This window comes from Emys orbicularis, chromosome 7 (assembly GCF_028017835.1).
Source record: "Emys orbicularis isolate rEmyOrb1 chromosome 7, rEmyOrb1.hap1, whole genome shotgun sequence".
NCBI classification, from domain to species: Eukaryota; Metazoa; Chordata; order Testudines; family Emydidae; genus Emys; species Emys orbicularis.
This window is the reverse complement of record NC_088689.1, coordinates 22388735-22416713: the sequence shown is the minus strand read 5'-3', so window position 1 is coordinate 22416713 and position 27979 is coordinate 22388735. Positions and strand designations below refer to the sequence as shown.

The 27979-nt window shown below is 40.6% G+C and overlaps 1 protein-coding gene across 1 annotated transcript in view; it reads left to right on the top strand.

Annotated features, from left to right (window-relative positions):
* Nucleotides 1-524: 524 nt before the first annotated feature.
* Nucleotides 525-27979, top strand: part of DHX32 (DEAH-box helicase 32 (putative)) — a 50983-nt gene continuing 23528 nt past the window's right edge. The window contains 8 exon segments of the mRNA XM_065407600.1: nt 525-585; nt 6981-7142; nt 7145-7220; nt 18143-18204; nt 18207-18363; nt 23988-24105; nt 26456-26555; nt 26642-26773. Coding sequence (XP_065263672.1) covers nt 525-585; nt 6981-7142; nt 7145-7220; nt 18143-18204; nt 18207-18363; nt 23988-24105; nt 26456-26555; nt 26642-26773 — 868 coding nt within the window.

The window sequence follows — 27979 nt, the reverse complement described above, 5'->3', positions numbered from 1 at the left end:
AGCTAATTTGTAAGGTGTGATGTTTTCCATGGGAGGGCTATGTGAGGTTATGAATTGTGGCACACCAACCCATACATATACCAATCAGTGAGTAACTAGTAAAAATGTCATGATAACTATTTTACTTTTTTCCCTTTTTCACTGTGTCCATTTTGAATCCCATTTGGTGGCAGGCTGAAACGCAGGGAGGAACTGGGGGAATGGTGTGGGTTCTGCCCTGAAAGGAAGCACACACAAATCTAGGGTTGTATATTAATAACTTAATAGGTCCATAAAGTGGAAATCCTTCCCATTCATATAGTAATAAATACAAACATGGCAGCAGAAATTTACCAGGCTCCAGCTCCTGCGCTTGTTCTGATGACGGCTGCTCCCAAGGGCCATCCCCAAATAGTTCCTCCAAGTATGAACCCAGAATGTGCTGTCGCCCCTCTGGCAACACAGCCTCTTCAGTCACCAGCCTCAGTTCCAGTATCACTTCTTGCCCTTTATCAGTGGCTGGCTCTCCTCCAGCTGTGCCTGTGATGCGGGTGGGCATTTATAAGGTTGCTATTGCAGCTCAGCAGAGTTTCATGCACCATGGAGGTACAGTGCTCAGTGCAGTTCCCAGCTGAATTCCTTGTAAAAGAGGCAGGAAGATGGGGAGTTCCCAAAGGTGCTGTTAGCGTCCTTGACTTTGCTGTAGTCTGTCTTCAGCCACTTGAACCACTCTCTGCACTGATCTGCTGTCCAGTCAATCCCCAATGCCACCAGCTGATCAGATATAGTTTTGCAGACATGATCATTTTTTGTGCTCTGGCTGAAGTCAGATGTCTCACACCAGAAGTAAACCAGAATCTGGCTGTGCTCCTCTTGACAGCTAGCAACGTGCCTGATGCAGGACTTCATCCTACTGCTGGCCATAGCTAATACACGTTAGCATTGATTGTATTGTTTCCAATTGAATAGTCCACATGGAAATGAAGGGTTAAATCCCGAGCAGCCGCTTTTGAATGAGGGGGTTGCTTCTGGTTCCTGGGAAGCGAGTGGCAAGTTTTGGAATTGAAGGGCTGGGAAGCAAAGCACCAGGTCAATATGGGACAGCGTTAGTGGACTCTCCAGATGTGAGACTGGTGATGCAGGCTTGAGCTGCATCCATACTGCAAAATGCCTGCACTCTGACCTGCATCACAGGACTTGGCTCTGACCCCCCCGCCCCCCTTGGAGGGTATGTGGGCCTAAATCAAGAGTGGTTCCTGGACCGAGTCAGACTAATTTCTGTGTGGACAAAAAGGGGGCTTGGGTTTGAACCTGAGTCTAAGCCGAGGCTTAGCGTGCTATGTAGACATACACTAGGTGTTCAGGCCAAATCCTATCTCAGGTTCTGAATATCCCCTCCAATTCCAGGGACCCTGAGTGGCTGCAAGCCCATAGTATTCTCCTCCCCTTTCTGGCACCCTACAAGAACTCTACAGTATCAGGCTTCACAGGGGATTTATGGGTGAGGCCAGGATGGGAGGGGGACATGCTCTCATAGCATTCTCCTCCATTCACGTAGTATGACTAAGTTGTGTAAAATATATTTGAAAAGATTTTAAATTTAATAATATAATTGTCATTTTTGTTTAATAAACTCAATAGAAACAGAGTAAAATTTTTTAAAAAAATAAATATAATCTGAAAAGGTCCATTCAGAAAACCTTATTGTAGAAAAGTAATCACACTCTTGATTTTCTATTTCCATTATAGAAATAAGCTATGTTCCTTATTACAGTCAAAAGGGGAGGGACACAATATAGCACCATCTCACTGATCCACGGCCCCATAATTTATCACAAAAAGCTCTCCCTAGTTCTCAACAAAGATTTAATAGCACAAGCTGTAGAAAGGATCCACATATCAACATTAAGTCTACAAAATAAATATACTACATCAATATACTACATATTTACTAGTACAGTGTATGCTTCAAAATATTACCATAAACATTTACAATACAACATATAAACATAGTTCAAGCCAGTAGCAAAACTTGCATTGAGATCAATGGGAACAGGCTCTAATTTGTCATTCATCTGCAATGGGTCTTCCATTCATTTATTCAAACTAGTGAGGTTCTGTTCTATACTAATATAAAAGGATACCCAGTCAATGGCCATCTTGCTAAAAAATTTAATGACTTGTGGAATTAGTAAAGAAAGAGAATGTAAACTGATTGCCACCTTGTTTTATTAAAGGCTTAACAGTCATAACAATTATTATTTAATTAATATTTAATTTTCAGATATATTTCTGGCTTTTTAAACCATTATTCAAGAGATCTGGAAACTTGTTTAAACTCACTGTCGCCTATTAATGATAGGATTTTTTTTTTATTTACTTGCCAAGGAACAACCTGAATTTCAACTTTGAATGAGCAACAAGAAAATATGTTGGTCCCAAAACTTAAATTGTAGCCAGGGTCTATGCTGAGCTTGAGGAGAGGGAGTGGTGGCTGCTGCAACTAAACATATGAAAAGCCAATCTGATGCAGGGGCATTTTTTTCCTCTCAAGGACAAGCTACTGATCTCTAGTGCATGACTGTTGGACGTGTCCAACCTTATGCTGAAAATGAAAACTGGGTTCTAGCAGTCCTTGTACATGTCACAGCTACATCCCATACCACATTTCAGGGAGAGCACAACATACAGAATTAGCCATGTCTCTGTGATGTGCAGTTTGCGGCACATCTGGCTGCGATGCAGCTGTGGAAAGTATTTAGCAAAGCTGAAGTGTGGGCAGACAAATCATCTGTTCCTTCTGTCATTCAAAGATGCTTCCCGGAGGGAGATCAGTATTTGTCTTCACCCTGAGACTGGACGACTTGGTCAGTCATTGCATCCAAGAGTTTTAAGTACCAGTCAGCCAGTGCTTAATTTGTATTGAAAGAGGTGCTGGGCCTCAAGCAATGATTTACTTTCATAACTGATGCGGCAAGTCCAGAGGTGCCGGGCTCAGCCCTGGCAATACCTGGCACAAATTAAGCACTGCAGTCAGCAGTCTGTTTGGTGGGCAGCATGCAACTAAACTTGTCTGGACTGGGTTTTGGATGTTTAAGGCTACTAGATAATATGATATTTTCTAGCCTGCTTCAGACGGATTTCCACACTGCCATTGTCACGTAGTTTATGACTTTTCAACAAGAGGGCCACCTCCAGAATTAGAATTTTACAAATATCATTATTTACTGTTTGTTCGACAATAGTGCTTAGAGGACCCGGTCAAGATCTATTGTGCTATTATCAGTTTATTCAAATGACAAATATTTTATACCTTGTGCACTGTTAGGTTGTTGAACTGAGTCAAATGAGTGCTAGTACCTGGAGTTATTTCAATTTCTTATTTTGTCTTTCTGTTGAATTTCTGGTTGTCTTGAAATATTACAATTGACATATCTGTGCTCCTTCTTTAAGAAATATATTTGAGATTTCAGAACTAAATAGACCAAAGCCTGTAAAAGGTCTCACACATTTAATAAATATTTTAATATATATAAAACCTTTCTTCTTTTGACTTTCTAAAGGGCTGCAAAATAGCATTAATTAAAAGGTTTTCTGAATACTTGTCCTGAAACTGAAAGCTTTATTACTGAATGGTATTTTCATATGGCAATTGTATCACAGGTGAACCCTCTCTCAGCTTTTTCACAATTTTTTTCTACATCCATTATAATTAAGGCTGCGAGTTTGTCATGGAGGTCATGGAAGTCACGGATTCCATGACTTTCCGGGACCTCCATAACTTCTGCAGTGACTGGTGCGCCTGGCCTCTGGGCAGCTCAGGCAGCCCCTGCACCAGTTGCACTGGCCGCTGCTGGGGCAGTCTCGGGTCACCACCCCTCCGCCCCCAGCAGCAGCAGAGTTTGGGTGTGAGAGGAGGCAGGGGATTGGGGCATGAGAGGGGGTGAGGCGGGCTCTGGGCGGTGCTTACCTAGGGGGCTCCCTGGAAGCAGTGACATCCCCCTCGCTCAGCTCCTAGGTGGAGGCGTGGCCAGGCAGCTCTGCGCACAGCCTCCGCCTGCGGGCACTGCCCCCGCAGCTCCTATTGGCCATGGTTCCTGGCCAATGGGAGCTGCAAAGCCGGCACTCTGGGTGGAGGCAGTGCACAGACCTGCCTGGCCACACCTTCGCCTAGGAGCTGAGCAAGGGGCATGTCGCCACTTCCAGAGAGGCACGGAGCCAGGTAGGGAGCCTGCCAGCCCCGCCAATCCCCCCTGGGTCTCGGACCAGCATCAGTGGGGGTCCTGGGCCGCCAGGCCACCCCCTCAAGCACCCGCGGCGCCCCCAGATCGCCCCCCTCCCCACAAGATTTAGTCAGGGGTATATAGCAGAAATCATGGACAGGTCACAGGCCGTGAATTTTTGTTTACTGCCCGTGATCTGTCCATGACTTTTACTAAAAATACCCGTGACTAAAACGTAGCCTTAATCATAATGGGACAACCACATGACCATCTTCAGTCATGTTTTGAATGAGCTCTCCCCTGACATCTAGTGATGCGCTGTGGAAGAGGACTTTAGGAGCTGATCTTGTTTGCAAGGGCACACCCACCATGATGGGATTGCTTGCCCAAATGATCACTTTTGGCTGATGTTGGATCCCCAGTCTCCTTGTTATTGGGGCAGGAGTAATAAAGCGTTGTTATCCTTGTTGTGTGACTCAAGGGCAGCAGAAATGTACTTGGCATACCCCAATTGAGGGACTCACCCGCAACGAAATGGCACTTGCTAGGCAGGGACATGGGTTCCAAAGCCTGGTGAGTAGAGAGAGAGGGTGGGTCCTGCTTAAGGATCTTAGATACCATTTGACCCTTCCTCTCTCCACTATGTAATAAAAGAGCTAATTTAGATTCAATTGAGAGTCATTACACACTGCAGAACTCTGAAATCACTGATACCTAGGTCTAAGTGTTAGACCTGCTTTGAACAGTGTCTCTTATGCAAGAGACTGTCTGGTGTGCACCAGCAGTGAGGCTCCCCCACTAACAGCTGTGATCACTGAGAGCTGTGTTAAGTGGTGGGACCTGAAGACATCCTGACGGATGGACGATCGGCTGGCAAGGCAGCCAGTGGAGAGGACTGGAATGGAACCCTGCAGAGAGGCATTGCAATCGGCCAGCAGGGTGACTGGCGGAGAGAAGCGGAGCGGAGCAGAGCCCAGCAGAGCGGCTGGCGGAGAGGTGAGGCGATCGGTCAGCAGGGTGGGTGGCGAAGAGGATCGGAGCGAAGCCCGGCGGAGAGGCATGGTGATCAGCCAGCAGGGTGGCTGGTGCAGAGGTGCGAAGTGCCAATCAGCTGGCATGGTGGCCAGCGAAGAGGAACAGCGAGCGAGTGCGCGGGCAGCAGAGCGAGTTAGATAACTTCTTATCTCCCCCTCCACCCAGGGTGGGAGGTGAGCTCTGCAGATGCGCTTCTGAACTCTGCGTCTGCGCTGACCCAGGACAACAACTGTGAGTGGGGTGCAGAGAAGGGACAGGCATGTTAAAGGGACTTTTGGTTGCTGGACTTAAGAATATGAGTGAAAAGGACACTGCTCAACTTACTTGAGGGTGGGTCTTTTGCTCATGGTTTATGATTATGAATAAGGCTAAGCTTTGTCACGGATATTTTTGTCACGGGCATTAAACAAAAATTCATGGAAGCCCCTGACCTGTCCCTGACTTTCACTAAAACTATCCCTGATAAAAGGGGTAGACGGGTTCAGCACCCACTGCTGCTGGGGCTCCCAGGTCCCCCACCACTGTGGTACATGGGAGCTCTGAGGTCCCCCTGCCCATGGGGCTGGGCTGCTGTGGGGTTCCCTCGCCACCAGGGCAGCTGGGAGCTGCAGGGTCCCCCAGCTACTGGCCACGGCTGGGCAGCTGCGGAGTTCGCTGGCTGCCCAACGCGGCTGGGCAGTTGCAGGATCCCCCAGGGAGTCCCCGCTGCCTGCCGCGGCTGGGCAGCTGCCGGGAGTCCCCTGCCCTCTGCTGTGGCCTAGCAGCTGCAGAGTCCGCCAGCCCCCTGTCACTTGTCGTGGCTGGGCAGCTGCAGGGTCCCTCCACCAGGGCGGGGGCTGGGAGCTGCGGGGGCAGGGCTGGCTGGGAGCTCCAGCCCCGGGGCAGAAAATGTCATGGAGGGCAATGGAAGTCACGGATTCCGTGCCCTCCATGACATAATCGTAGCCTTAATGATGAACCCTGTTTGCAGTGTTTTCCCAAATTAATGCCAAGTTACTTCCCTCCTTTTATTAAAAGTTTCTTTGCTATACTCAGACTCTGTGCTTGCAAGAGGGGAAGTATTGCCTCTTAGAGGCTCCCAGGGGTTGGTGTGTAATTGTCCCAGGTCACTGGGTGGGGGCTTGAGCCAGGTTTTGTATTGTTGAAAAGGAACCTCTAGATACTGAACCCAGCCCTTGTTGCTGCCGACTCTGACTGGCAGAAGGGTTACAGTCACAATAATCACACGTGTACTTTTCTATTCACAATCAGTCAGGATGCAGCCAGGTGTGAGAAAGGTCAGGCTCAGCACACTCTTAGTCTAATCATTCTCCAGACTGGTCTCGGAGCAACAGACAACAGTGCAAGGAAACAAACCAACTATTATTAATTATCTGGCTTCAGTAAACAGGCTGTTAAAATGCAGAAAGTAATTGGCTTGTGTTAAAATACCTTTCGGCGGAACCATCTTAACTGTGTGTTTTGGTTTTTAGAACTTTTAAAATATATATTACAACACAATTTCAGAGGTAGCAAAAAGACAAAGATGTCAAATAGAACAGCCCAGGACAGAAAGTTTTCTGACCTTTTGAACTGAGGACTCAGGGAATATTTATTCTGAACTGTGTAGCAATGGATTTCTTCAAGTTTGTAGGGTATGAATGATTTATTAATATAAAGGTCTCCATTAGGGTTCCAGCACCAGTGCTTCATTGCTGGGAATAATATATGAGGGAGAAATTAAGTTTTTAACCTTTTCTTCAGGGAAACACTACTTCTCAGAATTATTTGAGTCCAGCAATGGTGACGAAGAAGAGTTGTTAGTATGTGAAGAAGATTTAGAGCATAATCCTTTTGATGGCTTACCATACTCATCTCATTATTACAAACTTTTGAAAGAAAGAGAGGAACTTCCATTTTGGAAAGTGAATATGCTTCCATGGAGAGTCTTCTTCGTAATCAAATTGTGATTGTTTCCGGAGATGCTAAGAGTGGCAAAAGTTCCCAAGGGGGTACTACAGAATACTTACCATGTGCTATTTACTTAATATTTAATATTGAGTTCATATATTTTCCAATAGCAGATTTCCTTAACTGCTTTCCTAATAACATTGTTAATTATTAAAACTGAAATAATTTTTAAAATTTAATTTATGGTTCACTATTTTTGCTGCTCTGCTTATTTATTATTAAATTTATATTATGCTGGTGTCTAGAGGCAACAGTCAATATCAAGGCCCCATTGTGCTATGTACTGTAGTGTATTGTAATATATGAAGACACTGTCCTTGTCCTAAAGAGTTTATTACAACACAAGGGTAGATCCTGTGCCCACAAAGTCCTATTGACTTCAGTAGGGCTTTGTGTGGGCACAGGGATCTGCCCACACATTGTAACTTGAAGGATTGGAGCCTAAGAAGATAAGTGAAATATGAAAGGTGGAGGGAGAGCAATATCAAATATATACACTATTTATATTCAAATGTACAATTCCACTATTTTTCCTGATAATTATAAATAGGTAAAGTAAGTGGCATCTATTTTCAGCTGCCTGCCAAGCCATTATTAATTGGCTGAGTTCTTGTAGGTTTTGGGGAAAGGCAAGTATTGGGTTTTAACCACTGAATTTCTTGTAATATGCAATAAATAGTCAACAAAGGCCTCAAGCTAAAATTTAAAAAGTACTCTTTAGAAATGTCAGACTCTTATTTATACACTAAACACCACCTGCACACTTATCAGATCCTAATAATTCTGCACCAAATAGTCACATACGTATATGTAGAAAAACTCTGTACCAACTACATGTGGACCTATCAGTATATAACAACATTGCACCATATACTTTTGTTTTACCTATATATAACAATATCACATGTAAAACCTGAATACCTTTTTAGTTTACCTGTACATTTTCAGGTTTGTTAAAAAAGACAAGGGGTGAAATCCTGGACCTATTGAAGTCACAGAGAGCTTTTCCATTGACTTCAAAGGGACCAGGATTTAATCCAAACATTATAGAAGGTAGAATGAATTCAGAAAGCTTTAGTGTAAGATGGAGTAGGTTAAATTGTTATTAGTTGAGTGTTATTATCTTGCATTTGTCTACATTTAATTTAATCTGCCATTTTTTTGCTCAATTGCCTAATTTTGTCAACTCCTCCCTAGAAACTACTAAAACTACACATTTTTTCCTTTAGTCAAAAAAATGTTGCCATCATGCAGTTCACCCTTATTTCAGATTGTAAATAAATATTTTGAATAATAGTCTTGTCTATACTATTCCCTGGGGCATCTGACTTAACTTCTTTCCATGTTGAGGCCTGCACATTTATCTGTGCACTGTTTACTGTATTTCAACCATTTTAATCCATGACAGAATTTTTGAAAGTTTATGTAAATTACACCACTCATTTTGCATTATCTATTATTTTAAACTATCTTTCAAAGTAAAATTAAATGGCAGATTTAACTCTTATTAAACTTTCAGTGAATTCCAAATGGTCAAGAAAGGGTTTGACTCATGGTATAGGTTAATTCCTTGTTGAGAGAGAAATGAGTGACTTGGACACAGGATACTCTATTCCTGTTTTAGTTTATTGACAACCATATACCATCTTGGGGCATGTCTATATGAAAACTTACAATGCACACTAGGGAACTTTTAGTGCACATCAGCAGGGTCCACAGACAGTTAGCAGGTGGCATGCTGGAATGCTGTAGATTTAGACCCCATCTTGCTGCATAGTAAATTTTCATGTAGCCATGCCTTTGGATAGGAAAATTAGGCCTTTCTACACAAGAAGATTATACTGATATAACTGAACCCGTTTAGAAATTGATTTTGTTAAATGAGTACAGCACCTTTATGGACAATCTCATTTTGGTTTATGAGTGTCTTGTATGCATATTACATTAAAAAATGTTAAAAGAACATTAAGATTGCAAAATCATGTACTCAAAGGTTAGGAAATCGAGAATTAAGATTGCTTTAATTCAGCCCGTTTGTGCATATGCATTATGATGCAGTCTTTAATTACATGATTAAATTTTATTTTTTTTCCACAAGACCCTGCCTCATTCAAAGCACAGGATGGATGTTGTTCCCTAATTAGCAACTATTCTATATTTTGTTTTATCCTAATTGTTCAGTGAGTCTTATTTACTGCACAAATTCAAACCTGCTCTGACGACAGAATCAAATAATTTCCTCTGTGGCAGGGGTTCTCAACCTTTTTCTTTCTGAGCCTCTTCCCCCCAACATACTATAAAAGCTCCATGGCCCAGCTGTGCCACAACAACTGTTTTTCTGTATATAAAAGCCAGGGCCAGCGTTAGGGGGTGGCAAGTAGGGCAATTGCCTGGGGCACCATGAAGCTAAATTGCTCAGGCTTCAGCTTCAGCCCCGGGTGGTGGAGCTCAGGGCCCTGTGTTGCAGTCCCGTGAGGCGGGGCTTCGGCTTTCTGCACTGGGCCCTACCAAGTCTAATGTCAGCCACTCTTGGCGGCCCCCCTGAGTCCTGCTCGCAGCCCCCCAAGGGGCCCCAGACTTCTTGTTGAGAACTGCTGCTCTATGGCACTCATATCTTTAGTATATGAGTGCTTCATAAACATTAAATAATTAATCTTCACAATAACCCTATGAGATGAGGGGGTGGTATAATACCCATTTTATGGAACTAAGGTCAAAGATTACGGTCAAAAGTTTCCACTAATTTTGGATGCCCAATTTGAGACGACTAGGACCTGATTCTTCCAAGTACTTGGCATTATAAAGCCCTTTGTATGTTCAAAGCACAGCTCCCATTGACTTCAGTTGCAGCTGTAAGTGCTCAGCACTTCTGCAAATCAGACCACAGGGCATCAAGTCAGGCAAACAGTGACCTGTGATCTGTTTGGTAGAAGTGACTTGACTAGTATCCCGTAGGAAGTTGCATGGTAGAGACAGGGATAGAATCCAGTTCTCCAAGGCAGCATACAACTGCCTAACCGTGAAGCCATCCTTTTTCTTCCTGCAGTGCTCTACTTCATTCACTGCACGCCTTCCAACTTCTGCAACAAACGAAGCAGGAGTCCTACACACACAGTCTCTTTCATATGCAATCCTTATTCAGTCCCAGAGCAGGTCCCGTGTACTGAATGAGTCAGAGACCCTGTGGAAAAAATAGCATGTGATCGTGAAATTAAAGAATATATCATAATGCATGCACACAAGGGGGCCAAATTAAGATTTCAATCTTATTTCTGGCATTTTCTAACCTTTTGTTGCTTGACTTTGAAAACTTAATAATGTTTTTTTTAAAGTTTCTAGGTTTTTAAAAATGCAAACTAAAAAAAAAACAGAAATCCCATCATGTGACACCATATTGACACAGATATGGATTGGAACTTTCAGATCCACCACACAGACCCTTGCTACTTGATCTAACAGACTAACCAATAGCAACAGTAAATTATCATTCCTTATGTGGACCATCACTAGAGGAGAATGGGACACACATTTTGCCAGTATGTTTCACGGATGTTTGCTGACAACAGAGGAATGGTGAGACTCAGGAATCTTGAGTTCCATTCCAGGCACTGGAGGGAAGTGTGCCTTAGTGGGAAGAGAATTTTCTGGTCATTTCCTCCACGCTTGAGCTTTTCTGCCCTATCCCTTCTAACATGGACCTGTTCCAGTCCAGGCTTCTGCTTCCAGTCCCACTCTTTTTACTTTCCCAGTCCCAGTCTCCACTCCTCAGGCTTCTCATGATTTTTAAGCCCAGGGAAACTTAAATTTATAACTTTGCTAGACACTAAAAATCATGGACTCAACAGAGACACTGGCTTTATGTCTCCTACAACAATAACCCACTAGCCCTCCTTTGTCCTGTGACTCCAGAGGTGTTAATTGCCAACTTCATCTTGAATGGTCTCTCGCAATGTATGTTAATGCTTTATTCTTAAGAATCTGTTCCACCTTGTACTTAGCTGTAACACGCTGGTTACCTTTCCCAGGGCAGGTCTACACTAGAAACTTGCATTGGTGCAGCTGCATCGCTATAGCGCTTCTGGTGAAGACACTCTAAACCGATGGGAGAGCGCTTTCCTGTCTGCTTAATAATTCCCCCTCTGCAAGAGGCAGTAGCTATGTTGGTGGGAGAAGCTCTCCCACTGACATAGCACTGTCTACACAGAGAGTTGAGGTTGGTATAGCTAAATCACTCAGGGGTGTGGATTTTTATTGATGTAAGTGTGTAGTGTAGACCTGTCCCCCAGACCTGAAGAGCTCTGTGTAGTTCAAAAGCTTGTGTCTTTCATCAACAGAAGTTGGTCCAATAAAAGATATTACCTCACCCATCTTGTCTCTTTCATAACCATTCTAGGAGCAGTCTCATCTTCCAAGTGTATATTTCTAAAAAATTAATTATTTCAAATCTTTAGCACTTTTGTTACAATATAACATTTTTCTCACCCATGATGCAGATCCCATCATACAAAGCTTCATTTTTTGTAGTGCAGGTGTAATACATTCTAAGAAAAATATAAGTAGACTTAAAACCTTAACATGAAACTTAAAGCCTAAAATGAAACAGTAGTACTGGTTGGAATATTTTTATTATAGTTTTTTTCAACAAAAATTTGAGTTTTATAAAAAATGAAGTTTTTCAGCAGAAGGTTGTTTGACAACATTTTTTGTTTAAAACATTGAATTTCATTTTTCTTAATTGTAGGGTTTTTTATTTTGAAATATTGGGAAAATTCCCACATTCTCTGTCTCCCCTGTCCCCTTTTCTTTTCCCCTGGAAATTTTTGTTAAAAAGTCAGAAAGTGGGTTAAAAACACCATTACTTTTAACTTTTTTGCACTGGAAGAGTGTGGGAAAAGTGAGAGAAAGTAGCACTTCTCCACTTTTACTCCCCCCCCCCTCTTTATCCACTGAAAAAGCACTCCCTCCTCAGCCACCCTATTTTTTCTAATATTTTAATGTTTTTTCACTAGAGAAAGAGAGGGGGAAAGTTTTGGGATTGGTTTTGTTTTGTTTTAAGTGAGAGATGGAGGAGATTTTTTTCTTGTAAAAAACAAATTAAATTAAAACTTCATTTTCTTTCAAAACTTGTCATGAAGCTCCATCCAAAAATTTTGATCAGCTTTACTAACCAGAATGAACATTATAGCTAATGCAGCCCTTGTTTAAACACAAAAGTTGCAATCAGTGTAACTAAATTGGTTTAGCTTAAGCAAATTAACGTAAGGCATTCTTAAACTGCTTTAAAAGTCCACCTAAGGGGCTTGTACCAGTTTAATTTTATTACGTTATCTAATCTATTTTAAACTAATTAGTTAAAACAGTGCAATGTTGGTGGGTAGATAAGGCTCCAGAGGCTAGTTTGCATAATCATACATAAAAATATACACTTTAACTGCCCTTTAATATCTTTTAATTTTAATTAATATAGGAAATACCACAAATACTCATGGAAATGTTATTTAGTTATATAAGGCTACCTAAAAGTATTTTCTTGTGGTCGTTGTGTACATGTTTATACTGTAATAATGCTATGAGCATATGGTGTGTGAACTAACAAAGAGTTCATTGAAGTGGGAGAGAATTTATACCATTCATTGGATATTGCTACTACCTCCGTTTTATATTTTATCAATTTAACAGTAATCATTAGCGTTTCAGTTAGTAGTGGCTCCTCTGAAATAATTTTAAAGAGGTGTTATTCATCTTGACTGAGAGCTGTCTTGTGGACCAGCACACAGTTCTTGTAGCAATGAAGTCCCATTTCAGATTTCCATTAAGTCTGAAGTGGGGTTGCACAGAATAAAACGAGGGACAAGCTAGGTGAATGGGCAGCACAATTTCAGAAGAAATTAATTGTTGAGAAATGAAAGTAACACACATTGGGGAGAATGATTTTGAACTACCCATTTACCTTTACTCTCCTCTAAGTTTATTATGCCAGTTGAAGAAAAAATTATTTATTTTAGAGACTAACAAATTATAAGGTGCCACAAGTACTCCTGTTCTTTTTGCGGATACAGACTAACACGGCTGCTACTCTGAAACCTTATTTATTTTAGTTACTTATATGGCTCCTATTCCTGTAGTATCTGAGCATCCTTCACTCTTTATTATATTTATCCTTACAATACACCTGTGAGGTAGGGCAATACTATTTCCCCATTTTACAGATTTGGACCACAGATAGATTAAGGCCCAGATCCTCAAATATATTTAGGCTCCCAAACTTCCATTGAAATAGGTAGGAGTTAGATGCTTCAATACTGTTGAGGATCTGAGCCTAAGTGACTTGCCACAAGGTCACTCAGGAAGTCTGAAACAGAGCAGGCAATTGATCCCAAGTCTCCGGCTATCGTCCTAACCACGCTCCAAGCTCCCTTGCTTATGAAAAAGACATGAAACATGGACATTTCAGTGAAGACCTGTGGTCAATGTGCAGCAGCAAACAAAACATTAGGCTACATAAGGAAAGGAATGAAAAATTATTTGGAAAATGATATGTCCTCGCCTGGAATTCTGCGTTTGGTTCTGGATACCTCCACATCAGAAAAGGAAGAGAATGGCTTCAGAGATAAAGGATGAAAACAGATGAAAAACTCTCACATAAGGAGAGATTGAAAAGATTGGGACTGTTTACTTTGTAAAGAAGATGAATAAGAGGGAACATGATAAAAGAATACAAAATAATGGATGGTAATGAGAAGGTGTATCGGGAACTAATATTCACAAGGGCTGTCAATTAATCGCAGTTAACTCACGCGATTAACTCAAAAAAATTAATCGTGATTTAAAAAATTAGTCGCACTGTTAAACAATAGAATACCAATAGAAATTTGTTAAATATTTTTGAATGTTTTTCTACATTTTCAAATATATCTATTTAAATTACAACACAGAATACAAAGTGTACTGTGCTTGTTTTGTATTATTATTTTTATTACAAATATTTGCACTGTAAAAATGATAAACAAAAGAAACAATATTTTTCAATTCACCTCATACAAGTACTGTAGTGCAATCTCTTTATCATGAAAGTGCAACTCACAAATGTATTTTTTTTGTTACATAACTGCACTCAAAAACAAAACAGTGTAAAACTTTAAATCTAGAAGTCCACTCAGTTCTACTTCTTGTTCAGCCAATCTCTAAGAGAAACAAGTTTGTTTACATTTACAGGAGATAATGCTGGTCCCTTCTCATTTACAATGTCACCTGAAGGTGAGAACAGGTGTTCGTTTGCATGGCACTGTTGTAGCTGGCATCACAAGATATTTACATGCCAGATGCGCTAAAGATTCATATGCCTCTTCATGCTTCTGCCATAGTTCCAGAGGACATGCATCCATACCGATGACGCTTGTTTCATTAAAAAAAAATGCGTTAATTAAATTTGTGACTGAACTCCTTGGGGGGAGAATTGTATGTCTCCTGCTCTGTTTTACACACATTCTGCCATATATTCCATGTTATAGCAGTCTCAGATGACCCAGCACATGTTGTTCGTTTTAACACTTTCACTACAACTTTGACAAAATGCAAAAAAGATATCAATGTGAAATTTCTAAAGATAGCTACAGCACTCAACCCAAGGTTTAAGAATCTGAAGTACCTTCCAAAATTTGAGAGGGACGAGGTGTGGAGCAACACTCTGATGCGGAAACTACAGAACCTCCAAAAAAGAAAATCACCCTTCTGCTGGTGGCATCTGACTCAGGTGATGAAAATGAACATGCGTCAGTCTGCACTACTTTGGATCATTATTGAGGAGAACCTGTCATGAGCATGGATGCATGTCTGCTGGAATGGTGGTTGAAGCATCAAGAGAGATCTGAATCTTTACGACATCTGGCATGTAAATATTTTGAGACGCCAGCTACAATAGTACCATGCAAACGTCTGTTCTCGCGTTTAGGTGACATTGTAAACAAGCAGCAGGCAGCATTATCTTCTGCAAATCTAAACAAATTTGTTTGTCTGAGCGATTGGCTGAACAAAAAATAGGACTGAGTGGACTTGTAGGCTCTAAAGTTTTACATTGTTTTATTTTTGAATGCAGTTATTTTTTGTACATAATTCTACATTTGTAAGTTCAACTTTCATGATAAAGAGATTGTACTATAGTACTTGTATTAGGTGAATTGAAAAATACTATTTATTTTGTTTTTTACAGTGCAAATATTTGTAATAAAAATAAATATAAAGTTAGCACTGTACACTTTGTATTCTGTGTTTAATTGAAATCAATATATTTGAAAATGTAGATGATATCCACAAATATTTAAATAAATGGTATTCTATTATCATTTAACAGCGCGGTTAATCGTGATTAATTTTTGTAATCGCTTGACAGCCCTAATATTCACCCTTTCACAATGCAAGAGCAAGGGAAGACTAGATTAAATGTAAAGTGGACAAACTCAAAACTGTTAAGAGCAAATACTTTTTCATCCAATAAAATTAGCCTATGGAAGTCATTGCCACAGGATACCAGTGAAGGCCAACAGCTTATCAAGATTCAAAACAGGATTGGTTATTTATATGGCTAACTAGAATATCTAATTCTGTTCTAATAGTAAATATAATAGCCCAGTTTTGTTACAATACAAAAAAGTTTTAAACCAAGACATACACTCACATTTCAGCCTGTAACTATTGGGTGCTAGGAACCAATGGAAACTTTCCCTGGGGGCAGGTTTTCCAAGAACTTCCTACTGCAGGGTCTCTTGCACCTTACTCTGAAGCATTTGATACTAGCCACTGTCAGGAATCGGACAGTGGACTAGCTGGATCAGTTTTGATCCAGTTTGGTATCAAAATGGCAGGTGAAATTCAGTGTTGATAAGTGCAATCATACATATGCAATGATGAGTTCTAAAATAGCTGTTACCACCCAAGAAAGAGAGCTTGGAGTCATTGTGGATAGTTCTCTGACAATGTCTGCTCAGTGCACAATAGCAGTCAAAAAGGTTAACAAATTGTATGTTAGGAATGATGAGGAAAGGGCTAGAAAATAAGACAGAAAGTATTGTAAATTGGCCCCAAATATATATATTACTGGTCTGGACTTTATTCTGCTTGTACATTTCAAATGTGATCGAGTCATGATCACTTGTACCCCAGCTACCATTAATTTTCAGTTATGTGATTGATTCCTCCTTATCTGTTAGGACAAGATCTAATAAAGAATTCCCCCACATTGGCTGCAACACTTTTTGAGTTAGGAAATTGTCATCGCTAATGTTTGGAAATTCCAAGGATGTTTTAGTACTGGCAGCATGAGCCCTCCAGCATCTGTCACTCAAATTTAAGTCCACCATGATCACGTAGCTGTTTTCCCTGCACATTAAGGATGGGTGAATAAGAAGCAGTCAGCATGTTCTCTAGGTGATTTGGTAGGCTGTAGCAGACACTAGCCATTACCACTTCTTGTGCTTTATCTGTTAGGACATTGATCCATAGCATTCAAGATTATTTTTTTCCACTGTATCAGTGATTTGGGAACAGGTAATGTCAATTTTGACATAGAGTGCCACTTCTCCTCCCTTTTTGCACACTCAATCCTTCCTAAACAGGTTATTATAAACATTGATTTTAACAGTCCAATTGTGCGAGTCATCCAAGCAGGTTTCAGTAATACCAACTGGTGACTTATAACTGTTCGGTTTATCAGTTTGTTATAAAAGCTCTTCTATTGACACATCAATTTGGGACAGTATGTCAGATTTGTTGCCCAAAAAGAATAGGGCTGATGTAGCCATGTCCTTGGCTATGAAGACTAATCCAAATAATTCATTTAGCTTCTCTGCAAGGGCCTTGTCTTCCTTGGGCTTTGTGTAATTTCCATAGCTTAAATTTACAATAACATTACTTTATTTGCTAACAGGATGTCAATACAAGTAAGACTATTAATTGTAAAACATTTATCAATTTTATATAAAGATGTTAAATATAAGTAACTATTTACACAGAAAGAAGTGACATCTACCTGATTATGCCAAATCTCACAAGATGTTGTATGTTCCATAGTTAAATTAAGTAGGATGAGTTAGAAATTGATTAATACTTTCACTAAAGTGATTTTCTCAAAATGCTTTTAGATTCTGAAGATAATGGAACACTGCTTTACAATTTTGTTGTACTTATTTTCCATTGTAAATGTGATAATATATTTTCAATTTTTTCTTTTATCAGTTAAAAAGATTACGTACCTTTCTGGGGACAATTCATATACAACTAGATTTATTTACAGAACTTAATCTGAAATTAAGTAATTATCACTTTTTATTTATAATGTTGAGGTCTTCTTCTTCCTGGAATGGATTTTTTACTACAATTATCTGAAGCCAAATGGAAGGCCCTCACCAGGAACAGCTCTAATGTTGCTGGATCAAGAATGGAAGGGTCACTCTTCCCTCCTCTCTAGAAACCAGTTCTGTCACTTCTGTAATATACACCGCTACCTCGATATAATGCGACCCGATATAACACGAATTCGGATATAACATGGTAAAGCAGTGCTCCAGAGGGTCGGGGCTACGCACTCCGGTGGATCAAAGCAAGTTCAATATAACGCGGTTTCACCTATAACATGGTAAGATTTTTTGGCTCCCGAGGACAGCATTATATCGAGGTAGAGGTGTACTCAGACTAATCTGTTTTAAGACAAAAAATTCCCAAACCTGACTTTCAGTTCATGTGACTCCAACTCTTGACCATTTAACAGATTCAGTGTCTTGACATTTATTCAGGCAGATAATTTCTATTTAGTATGCAGTTCAGTTGCCAGTAATCAGACAGCTAGTAAGTCAGAGATGTTTTGCTGGTATAACTTTTACAGTATAAATACTAGATTGTATGCTCATTTTATATTATGTACTATACATGTTAAATACAGAGTGTATTCTCCTCTTTTTTATACAGGTTCCCCAATGGTGTGCTAAGTACGGTCTTTCTGCCCATTATCAACAGGGGATAGTGGTGTACACAAGCAGACAGCAATGTGGCTGGCACTACGTGTAACTGATGAGATGGATGTCAATACTGGCCAGGAAGTGGGTTATGTTGTCCCATTTGAGAGCTGCTGTACCACTGAAACAATTCAGAGGTCTGAGGATTTGTTTTTAATCCCTTTAACATTGTACGAATGTCATTCCTTGAAATGTTTCAGAGCGGTAGCCGTGTTAGTCTGTATCAGCAAAAAGAACGAGGAGTCCTTGTGGCACCTTAGAGACTAAGGGTATGTCTACACTACGAAATTAGGTTGATGTAATAGAAGTCGATTTTTTTAGAAATTGATTTGATACAGTCGATTGTGTGTGTCCCCACTAAGCGCATTAAGTTGGCGGTGTGCATCCACAGTACCGAGGCTAGCGTCGACTTTCGGAGCGTTGCACTGTGGTAGCTATCCCACAGTTCCGCAGTCTCCGCCACCCATTGGCATTCTGGGTTGAGCTCCCAATGCCTGATGGGGCAAAAACATTGTCGCGGGTGGTTCTGGGTACATGTCGTACCTCCCTCCCTCCCGCCGTGAAAACAACGGCAAAAAATCGTTTCTTGCCTTTTTTCCTGGGTTACCCGTGCAGACGACATACCACAGCAAGCATGGAGCCCACTCAGCTCACTATCACCATATGTCTCCTGGGTACTGCTGGCAGATGCAGTACTGCAGTGCTACACAGCAGCATCCCCTTGCCTTGCCTTGCGGACGGCAGATGGTGCAATACGACTGCTAACCATCGTCGTCGTCCTGTGGGTGCTCCAGGCCGACCTCGGTTAGGTTGGTCGGGGGTGCCTGGGCAGACATGGGTGCTCCTGGCTGGCCTCGGTGAGGTCGGTCGGGGGCACCTGGACAAAAATGGGAATGACTCCAGGTCATTCTCTTTTTTAAGTTTTGTCTAATGGAGATTCAGTCCTGTCTGGAATATCATGCCAGCTGGAGGCTTCTGCCTCAGGCTGCTCTTCCAGTCGGCAGCACCGTGCGGTCGCACCTACCCCAGCCTACCCCTTGCTCCCATGGCTCATGAAGCCTGGACAGTAGTAAGGAGCAGTTCAACTATAGGCTGAGCAAGTGCATAATGGTGGTAGAATGTGCCTTTGAACATTTAAAAGCTCGCTGGCGCAGTTGACTGACTCGGTTAGACCTCAGCGAAACCAATATTCCCATCGTTATTACTGCTTGCTGTGTGCTCCACAAGATCTGTGAGAGTAAGGGGGAGACATCTGGTGGGGTGGGAGGTTGAGGCAAATCGCCTGGTCGCTGATTACGCGCAGCCAGACACCATGGCGGTTAGAAGAGCACAGCAGGGTGTGCTGTGCATCAGAGAAGCTTTGAAAAACAGTTTCATGACTGGCCAGGCTACGGTGTGAAAGTTCTGTTTGTTTTTCCTTCATGAAAACCTGCCCCCTTGGTTCACTCTACTTCCCTGTAAGCCAACCGCCCTCCCCTCCCCCCTTTGATCTCTGCTTGGAGAGGCAATAAAGTCATTGTTGTTTCAAATTCATGCATTCTTTATTAATTTATCACACAAATGGGGGGATAACTGCCAAGATAGCCTGGGAGGGGGTGGGGGAGGAGGGAAGCACAGAGTTGGGGTAGTTGTAGGGGCACCCCCTAGAATGGCATGCAGCTCATCATAGAAGCAGCATGTCTGGGGCTCTGACCCAGAGTGGCCATTTGCCTCTCTGGTTCTTTGGTAGGCTTACCTGAGCTCCTTAAGTTTCACATGGCACTGCTGCGGGTCCCTGTTATAACCTCTGTCCTTCATGCCCTTGGAGATTTTTTTCAAATATTCCGGCATTTCGTCTTTTGGAACGGAGTTTGGATAGCACGGATTCGTCTCCCCATACAGCGATCAGATGCAGTACCTCCCGTTCGGTCCATGCTGGAGCTCTTTTGCCATTCTGGGACTCTATGGTCACCTGTGCTGATGAGCTCTGCATGGTCACCTGTGCTAATCAGCTCGCCACGCTGGCCAAACAGGAAATGAAATTCAAAAGTTCGTGGGGCTTTTCCTGTCTACCTGCCCAGTGCATCTGAGTTGAGAGTGCTGTCCAGAGCGGTCACAATGGAGTACTCTGGGATAGCTCCTGGAGGCCAATACCATTGAATTGCGTCCACACTACCCCAAATTCGACCCAGCAGGGTCGATTTCAGCGCTAATCCCCTCGTCCGGGAGGAGTACAGAAATCGATTTTAAGAGCCCCTTAAGTCGACAAAAATGGCTTTGTCGTGTGGATGGGTGCAGGGTTAAATTGATCTAACGCTGCTAAATTCAACCTAAACTCGTTGGGGGGGGAGGCAGCTAAGCAAATGGCTGGCGCCTCCTTGTGGCGATGTTCAGTGCAGGTACTCCATAGGGAGGGCAGCCAGTGACCAGGTAAATGGCTTGGTAAAGGACTTAAAAGGAGGTACTGGATAAAGAAACAGAATGGGGGAGGGGGTTCGGGGACTCCCATGACCGGTACGGCAGGGAGCCAAACCCTCCCTCCCCTCCCCCGTTCTCATAGACCTCCTTAAGGCTCTTGTGAGGCTGGTGGATGGTAAGGTCCAAGCCATGGGTTGGCTGGGGGACCTGGATGGAAACAAAGGGGGGCTGGTGGAAGCCCTGGAGAATTGATTTGAATAAGCATGGATTTGCCTGCACTGTACACTTTATCTGCCGGGTAGTCCCAGACATCTATATAATAAAGTTGCAGCCTGATTAAAACCCATAAAAGTCTCCTGTCCTTCTTGCGGTATATCCAGACAATATGTGCTAACTACTTATGCTAAACTATCATTCAATCTTGTATTTATCTGCAACACTCTTAGCATCTTTCCCAGACCTGAAAAAGAGCTCCGTGTAGGTAAAAAGCTTGTCTCTCTCACCAACAGGAGTTGGTCCAATAAAAGATATTACCTCACATATCTTGTCTCTCTAACAGTGCCCAGTATATCCAGCAGACCCCTCAATGAAAGCTGCCTATTAGACAAACCCAACTGGTTGTCTGTTGCCAAGGAACCAGTATTTCAGGATGATTATTTTAAAAGAAATAAAGTAAATAAAAATAAACTTTTTTTCCTGCTAGTCAGCACCATCCTCCTACTATGTATCACTAATTCTGCTTATAGGAGTTGATTTCTGTGGTAGCTGCAGCAAAGGGAACTGAATTCACCATTGCATGCAATATATTGACTTTGCGTAGAAAGGGGTTCTCAAATTGGGGGTTGGGACCCCTCAGGGGGTAGCAAGATTATTACATGTTGAGTCGCAAGCTGTCAGCCTCCATCCTAAAACCCGCTTTGCCTCCAGCATTGATAATGGTGTTAAATATATTAAAAAGTGTTTTTAATTTATAAGGGGGTCACACTCAGAGGGCTTGCTATGTGAAAGGGGTCACCAGTACAAAAATTTGAGAACCACTGGCGTAGAAGATAAATATATTTAAGCCACCTTACTAGTATTATTTGTCATGCTACGTACAGAAAGACATGGCTATGTAATTTTATTAATAATGATGATACTTAGCTTTACAAAATGCTCTATATTTCAAAGTGATTTACAAACATTAATGAATCCTCCCAATGTATTTATCAGTGCCTGCATAGAAAAATATATAAAATCAGAGAAAAGCGTAAAGTTTTCAAGGTTTTTGGAGGGGGAGGGGGGACTGGAGTTTCTATGTTGATTAAAAACATTTTTGATGGGCACATCTACACTCAGAAGCTTGGATACTTATGTAATAATCCCTTTGTAATTGAAAAGAGATCACTTAATCCTCAGCTTCACACTGAACACCACATCTGGCATGAATTATTACACCATAACTCACATTCCATCACAGGTTTTATTGGTTAATTGGAGTTTAAGATTTGGTGTATTGTTCCTTAACAATTAAGTGTCTTTTAACCTGAACAAAAACATGGAATGAGTTAAGAGGAAAAGTTTAGCTTTTATGGTGTATCCAGCCAAGTTGCTAATCTAGCCTCAAAATGTCACAACTTAGATGCCATTGGAGCATCTTCAAGGAGACATTTTGTCAACACTGTCACTCTGACTCTGCTTTGTGTTTTGAGTTTTAGGGGTATAACTTCATAGTGATGTGCATATATATATATATATATATATATATATATATATGCACATACATACACACACGCAATGCTTGTGTAATTTCCTGCACACTGAAGTGAAAATATACCATTCTAGACCTAAATTCTCTTGCTCTTGTGCGCACTTTGACTGTAAGCAGAGACAGAGCAGGCTGACTATAGTGGTTCAAAGTTCATGGCCAGACATAAAATTTGTAACTGGATTTGTATTATAAACTAGTCCAATATTTTAGCTCAAAAGGAAGTACTTTAAGAAAGTTGGAGTGAAATAAGGATTTAGATAAATACAGGTTGAAAGAGCCATTCTATGATGGTTGTGATGTCACTCAGTGTCACATAGAAACCAGGAAGTGCAGATCAGATCTCTCAGGATTTTAAGAATGTAATAATTGTCAGGTTTTTTTTTAAACACTCAGCAATAAAGACATTTTAAAACAATATCTATATACTCTCTTAAAAATATCTTGCAAGCAGACTTTTTGTGGAAGTGAAAAGAGATTGCTTGATTAAAAGAATCCCCTCTATCCCAAAAACCTTTGCAGTTCACCTTTAACTTTTGGACTTTTATGCATTTAAATTCTTAACTTTAATGCGCCATTAACATAGCTTTTTAGCATTTCATTATTTTAGTTCCCTTCACAGAGTTTGACACTGGATAGGGTGACCATATGTCCTGTTTTAGCCAGGACAGTTCCTTTTTTAAGTCTTATCTGGGCTGTCCTGACTTATTTGACAAATGCCCACTTTTGCCAAAAAAGTGGGGCACGCACCTCTAGCAGGGTGCAGAAGAACATGTGGGGGAGGGGCAGGCAGGGTTTGGGTGAGCGGCAATGCCAGCCCCATGCACGGGAGGAGGGAAGAGGGGCAGGAAACAGGCCAGCCCCACATGCAGGGAAATATGGTTACCCTAACACTGGAAGATAAAAAAACTCAATAAATAAATTTAAAATTTCTATGCATTTTTCAATATAATAGTTTTAAATGGGAAGGAAGCATTTTTATATATACAATTCATGACATTTTTAATATTTTAAATTCAAACTGGGCTAAGATCATAATAGTAATTTCCAAAGTGACTCAGATAGTGAACCTGCTAATTTCATCCTTACTAATATGTAAAGTCTAAGTGGCTGTCTCATAATTTTTCAGTATTGCTATTTCAGTAGCATGTTGATATATTGTAATGGAGATTAGAGTAACTACTTTCCCCCCCAAGATTGGTTCAGATATGATTAAATGTCAGGCTGGAGAAATGTGCTTGGAAATTACATGAAAGAAAAGTACATTAAAAAAGCACAACTGTTCCTGGACTAGAGGAAAACAAATGTCCTCAAACACTATGCTTATCAGTGTTTACAGTGTTAAGATCTCTCATATAATTCAGTTCCATTTTCTTTTCTCCTTTAATCAATATCATCCACATGATAAGTATATGCCACTATTTTTTATAATAAAAATCCATTTAAAAATAATCAATTGATACAAAATTAGCAAACTGTGTTTGTTTTAATACTCATGAAAAAGGTCTCTTCCAACTAGAGGAAATTTTAAAAAGCCTACCAGATTATCTGACATGAGGGATCTAATTTAAATCCTGATCTTGGAGAATTAGTCCCTGTTTCTCTAGATCCCAGCCACAAAGATATAATTGAAGCCAAATGAAGATAAAGAAAAAAATGCTGCAAAAATTACAGAAGAAAAGTGCTATTAACCATGAGCTTTGGAGAGTTTTTGGTCTGGATTCATACTGTAACCTTTGCAACTGATATTAATGTGGAGAGAAGAAATGTTAGTAAAGTAAGTGAAATCAAGAAGACAATAATGAAGTACAGCTGGAGTGTGTGTTACTAAAACTGTTAGTGGCTTGATGCAAATATGTTCTTAGGGCATCCAAATTTTTTCAACTCTTTCATAAGTAGTTCCTTAAAAGTTAATTTATACAAAATAGGAAGGCTTATTTACTGAACATATTTTCATTATGCAGAAGCCAAATTACATAACATTTTTTCAACTTTCAACCTGTGAAAAATAAAGCTATTTTGTAAATATCTTATCTGAAAATATAGATTACCTTAATTCATTGAGCCAAATTTTCCAAAGGAAACTCAAATCGGACTGTTTTCATGATCAGAATTGCAACGCATTTTTGTGCATTCCAAAACCTCTCACATGCTTTTTCATTTTGGTCTAACATTATCACCTTAATTTCCCCATCCGTGTTATAATTGCCTCTTCAGCAACTATAAGAATAAAATATGCAAAACTGCCAAACTGTTTCAGGAAGCTGATTATGAGGGTGATAAGAGGGTGTAATCAGTTCTCCGTTACTCCAAAGGTCAATGAAATGTGACCTCAACTCATTCTGCATCTCTGAAATATGACTGATCCCCCATGAGCCTAGGCAGAGGTTACTCTTAAGTCTGGATCTCCCCACATGCTGCATCACCAGATTGTAAAACCATCTTCAGATATAAATCCAATCGATATTTGAAAACACTGTAGCTCATTTGAAATGATCTATATCTGGGGTTAGTCCGCTTTTTAAGTGCCTTGTGCAGCCTTCCCCTCCTCCCTCCTCCCTCCCACCTCCCTCCCGTTTGGAAAGCACTGGTTCACCAGCAACCTTCCGTTTCCTTGTTTTTTGAGTTTGTAGAGAATGGATGTGCAGGTAATGCTCTGGGGGATGAATGGGTGGGTGGTAACTTACTACATGATTCACAAAGCTGCATTACTAGAGACCTTGAACCTAGATGCCCAGCTGTCTTGCTATAGAGTAATGAAATTATAAATGAATATTGGGTTCCCCAACAATGAAGTTAGGATCCCTCAAACTCTTTCTGAAATATCCCTTTTTGAAACCTGTACAGAGCATTTCACTTAGTTCAGTCAAAACCTTGGGAATTGGAGCTGTATAAAATGTTCATCACAACAACTGGAATCACACAAAACTCACCTGGTTTTAGATTGTTACAAACTCATAACTCAGCACAGGGTCATTAAAAGGTTTGTGATCTTTTCTGAGCATGCCTAGATTCAGTTTTTAAATGAAACTGGGCTGATTTATGATCTGCCACTGAATTCATGCTAGGCTTACAGCTTTGAATGAGTTTCATTTTTGTTTGAACCTGAAACCCAAAGTGAAATTCAGGGGTTGCAGACTTACAGGTTTGAATTTTCGGGACTTCATATTTTTAATTCATGTGAGTTTACAGTTCTGTTTGGAACCAAATAATCTCTCTTGAAAACACAATTCCTACCTTAAAGTCTGTTACTCTAGATCATTTTTAAGTTTTATGATTCACTCATCAACAATTCAAATTAACATTTAATCAGTACTGGCAAAATTCAGAGGGTCTATGCAAGGTCACATGCACCAAGTGAATCCCCCAAGCCCTTGACTTGTGACTTGCATAGGACTTAACTGGTACATAGGGGCTTGTGTGTGCCTCGTGAATTGAAGCAAATTTCATCTTACTGGTTAAAATTCTGACTGAAGTCAAAGGACTATAGGAAGGGCCATGCAAAATATGACTAAAGTTGCTTAATTCAGATTGTAATATGTCCTACCAAATGCTATGAAAGCTGTGGGATAGCCCTGACTCGTCATACAGGAAGCCCAATCAGCTTCTTATTTGATCAAAGTGAAGGGAACAGACTTTTTTTTTTAAAGGTACTGTATCCACTTTTTTTCCCCAATCTACACACATGTGCTGCACTGATTGTTATCAGTGAGACAAAGACCTAGAGTTGCAATGGAGCAGAACATTATCTAACAATGTTGTGATTCTATTATTGGAAAAAAGATGGAAAAATACTCCTCTGAGAATGCCTTTCCATTATATGGCATAAGGATATGTTTTGTACTTTAGTATGGTGCATTTCATCAGTAAATGAGATTTATCTTAGCAGAGGATACAGAAATACCTACGGAAAATAAATTGTTTGAGACACTGTCAAGTCTCATCAAAGTGCTTGCAGGTCTCATTTTCAGACCAATGAGACAATAGTGTGTCAAAGAAAATAATCTACAGCAAAGTATTTTATGAAAAAACTACCAAACAAAATTTTAGTGCAAACCCGTTTGGTATTTGCAGAGTCTTCATTTATTGAATACTTATGTCTCTCTTTCACTTCAAAGGTATGCAGTCCTAGAATCAGGCTGCATTATAAGAGAGTCTGCTCTATCAATAAAAGCCAAGAAGATATGTGCAAGCAAATTCTGGGCACGTCATCATCAGGTAGGCTCACTGACACAAAATTAAATAATAACATTAATATATACAATACTACAAAAAGCAAGAGAATTTTCTGAAATCTCTTCCAGGCAAACTCTTCTGCCTCTACCCTGGATAATTTACATACAAGGAAATGAAACCATGCCTGTCAGCCAGAATACAGGACTCAAATCTAACTAGCATGGTTCTTTTTCTGAAGAGAATGGATTTAGCAGGCTTAGGCCACCGGCTTCATAAAGAGGCCAGGTAATACCTTACATACCAGTTTTCTTTATGTGTCTTATTACATAGGCTATTATATTTTCCTTAAGATTAATTTTATTTTTCACTGTTATTCACAAAGCTGATTTTAACAAATAGCAGTTCCCCATCTCTGCTATTGAAGATATAATTTTATGGAGCAATTTGCCATTATAACTAAAACACTGATACTTTCATTTATAAATAGTGGTCGTTGGTGAATTGCTTACTCCAAGAAAGAGAAAACAAATCTCAGCAAAAGACAATGAATGACATAATGAACTCAAAATCAATATTCAAAAACATCCTATCTGAGGTTCTTCAGTAAAGCTTGGGGTTCCCTTGTGCTAGGCACTGCACAAACATAGCAAGATTCACTCCTTAACCCCAAGAGTTTACAGTTTAAATAGACAAATATGGTTAATTAATCTGTACTTTTTCAGGTGATCAGTTTTGTCCTTATCTCTGTGATGCATGAGAGGACATTGCTTAGTACGACCTTCTTCAATTCAAGTCAAACATTTATTTAAGGAAAATACTGTACAAATAAATGACAAGGTTAAAAATGATCTCAAATCCATCCTCCAATATTGAACAAAGGACTCCTCTTTCTTTTCTTTCCTTCAGTATTCCTGTCTTATGTAGAATGACTCTCCTGTTTTGAAAGTAGTAATAAATTCACCATAATATCAATAAAAAAGCCAAGAGAATTAAAGCGGACAGCTTCTGCCTGCACCAGTAGAGCTGCTACTCTCAACATTTATTTAGTTCACCTCTTCTGGAGTTATATCTTTCTTCAGTACCTGCTAGGGTAACACAGAAGGAATTTTGTCTCTTTCATTTTAAAGAGAAGCAAGTCAGCTGCAGAGGAAAGAGCGTGGTAACAGTGCAGTGTTAACACGATTATATTTTCACACCTGTCCGCTCATCATTTTCACAGCCAATCATTTTAGAAATACAGGACCATACCCTCAAAATATTTTAATGGACTCCCATTGGTTCCCCTTTCAATGACTGGGGTCTCCTCAGGTATTTTCTTCAAATGGACAAGATCAGTCCCTAGATGAGAGGGGTTTTTGTTATAGGCACAAGTTTTTAATGCCAACCCATGCTATCCTGAGGTACCTAATATCTTCCCAGATACCAGAACAAATGGTCAATTCTCACTAGGACTGGACTGAGGTGAG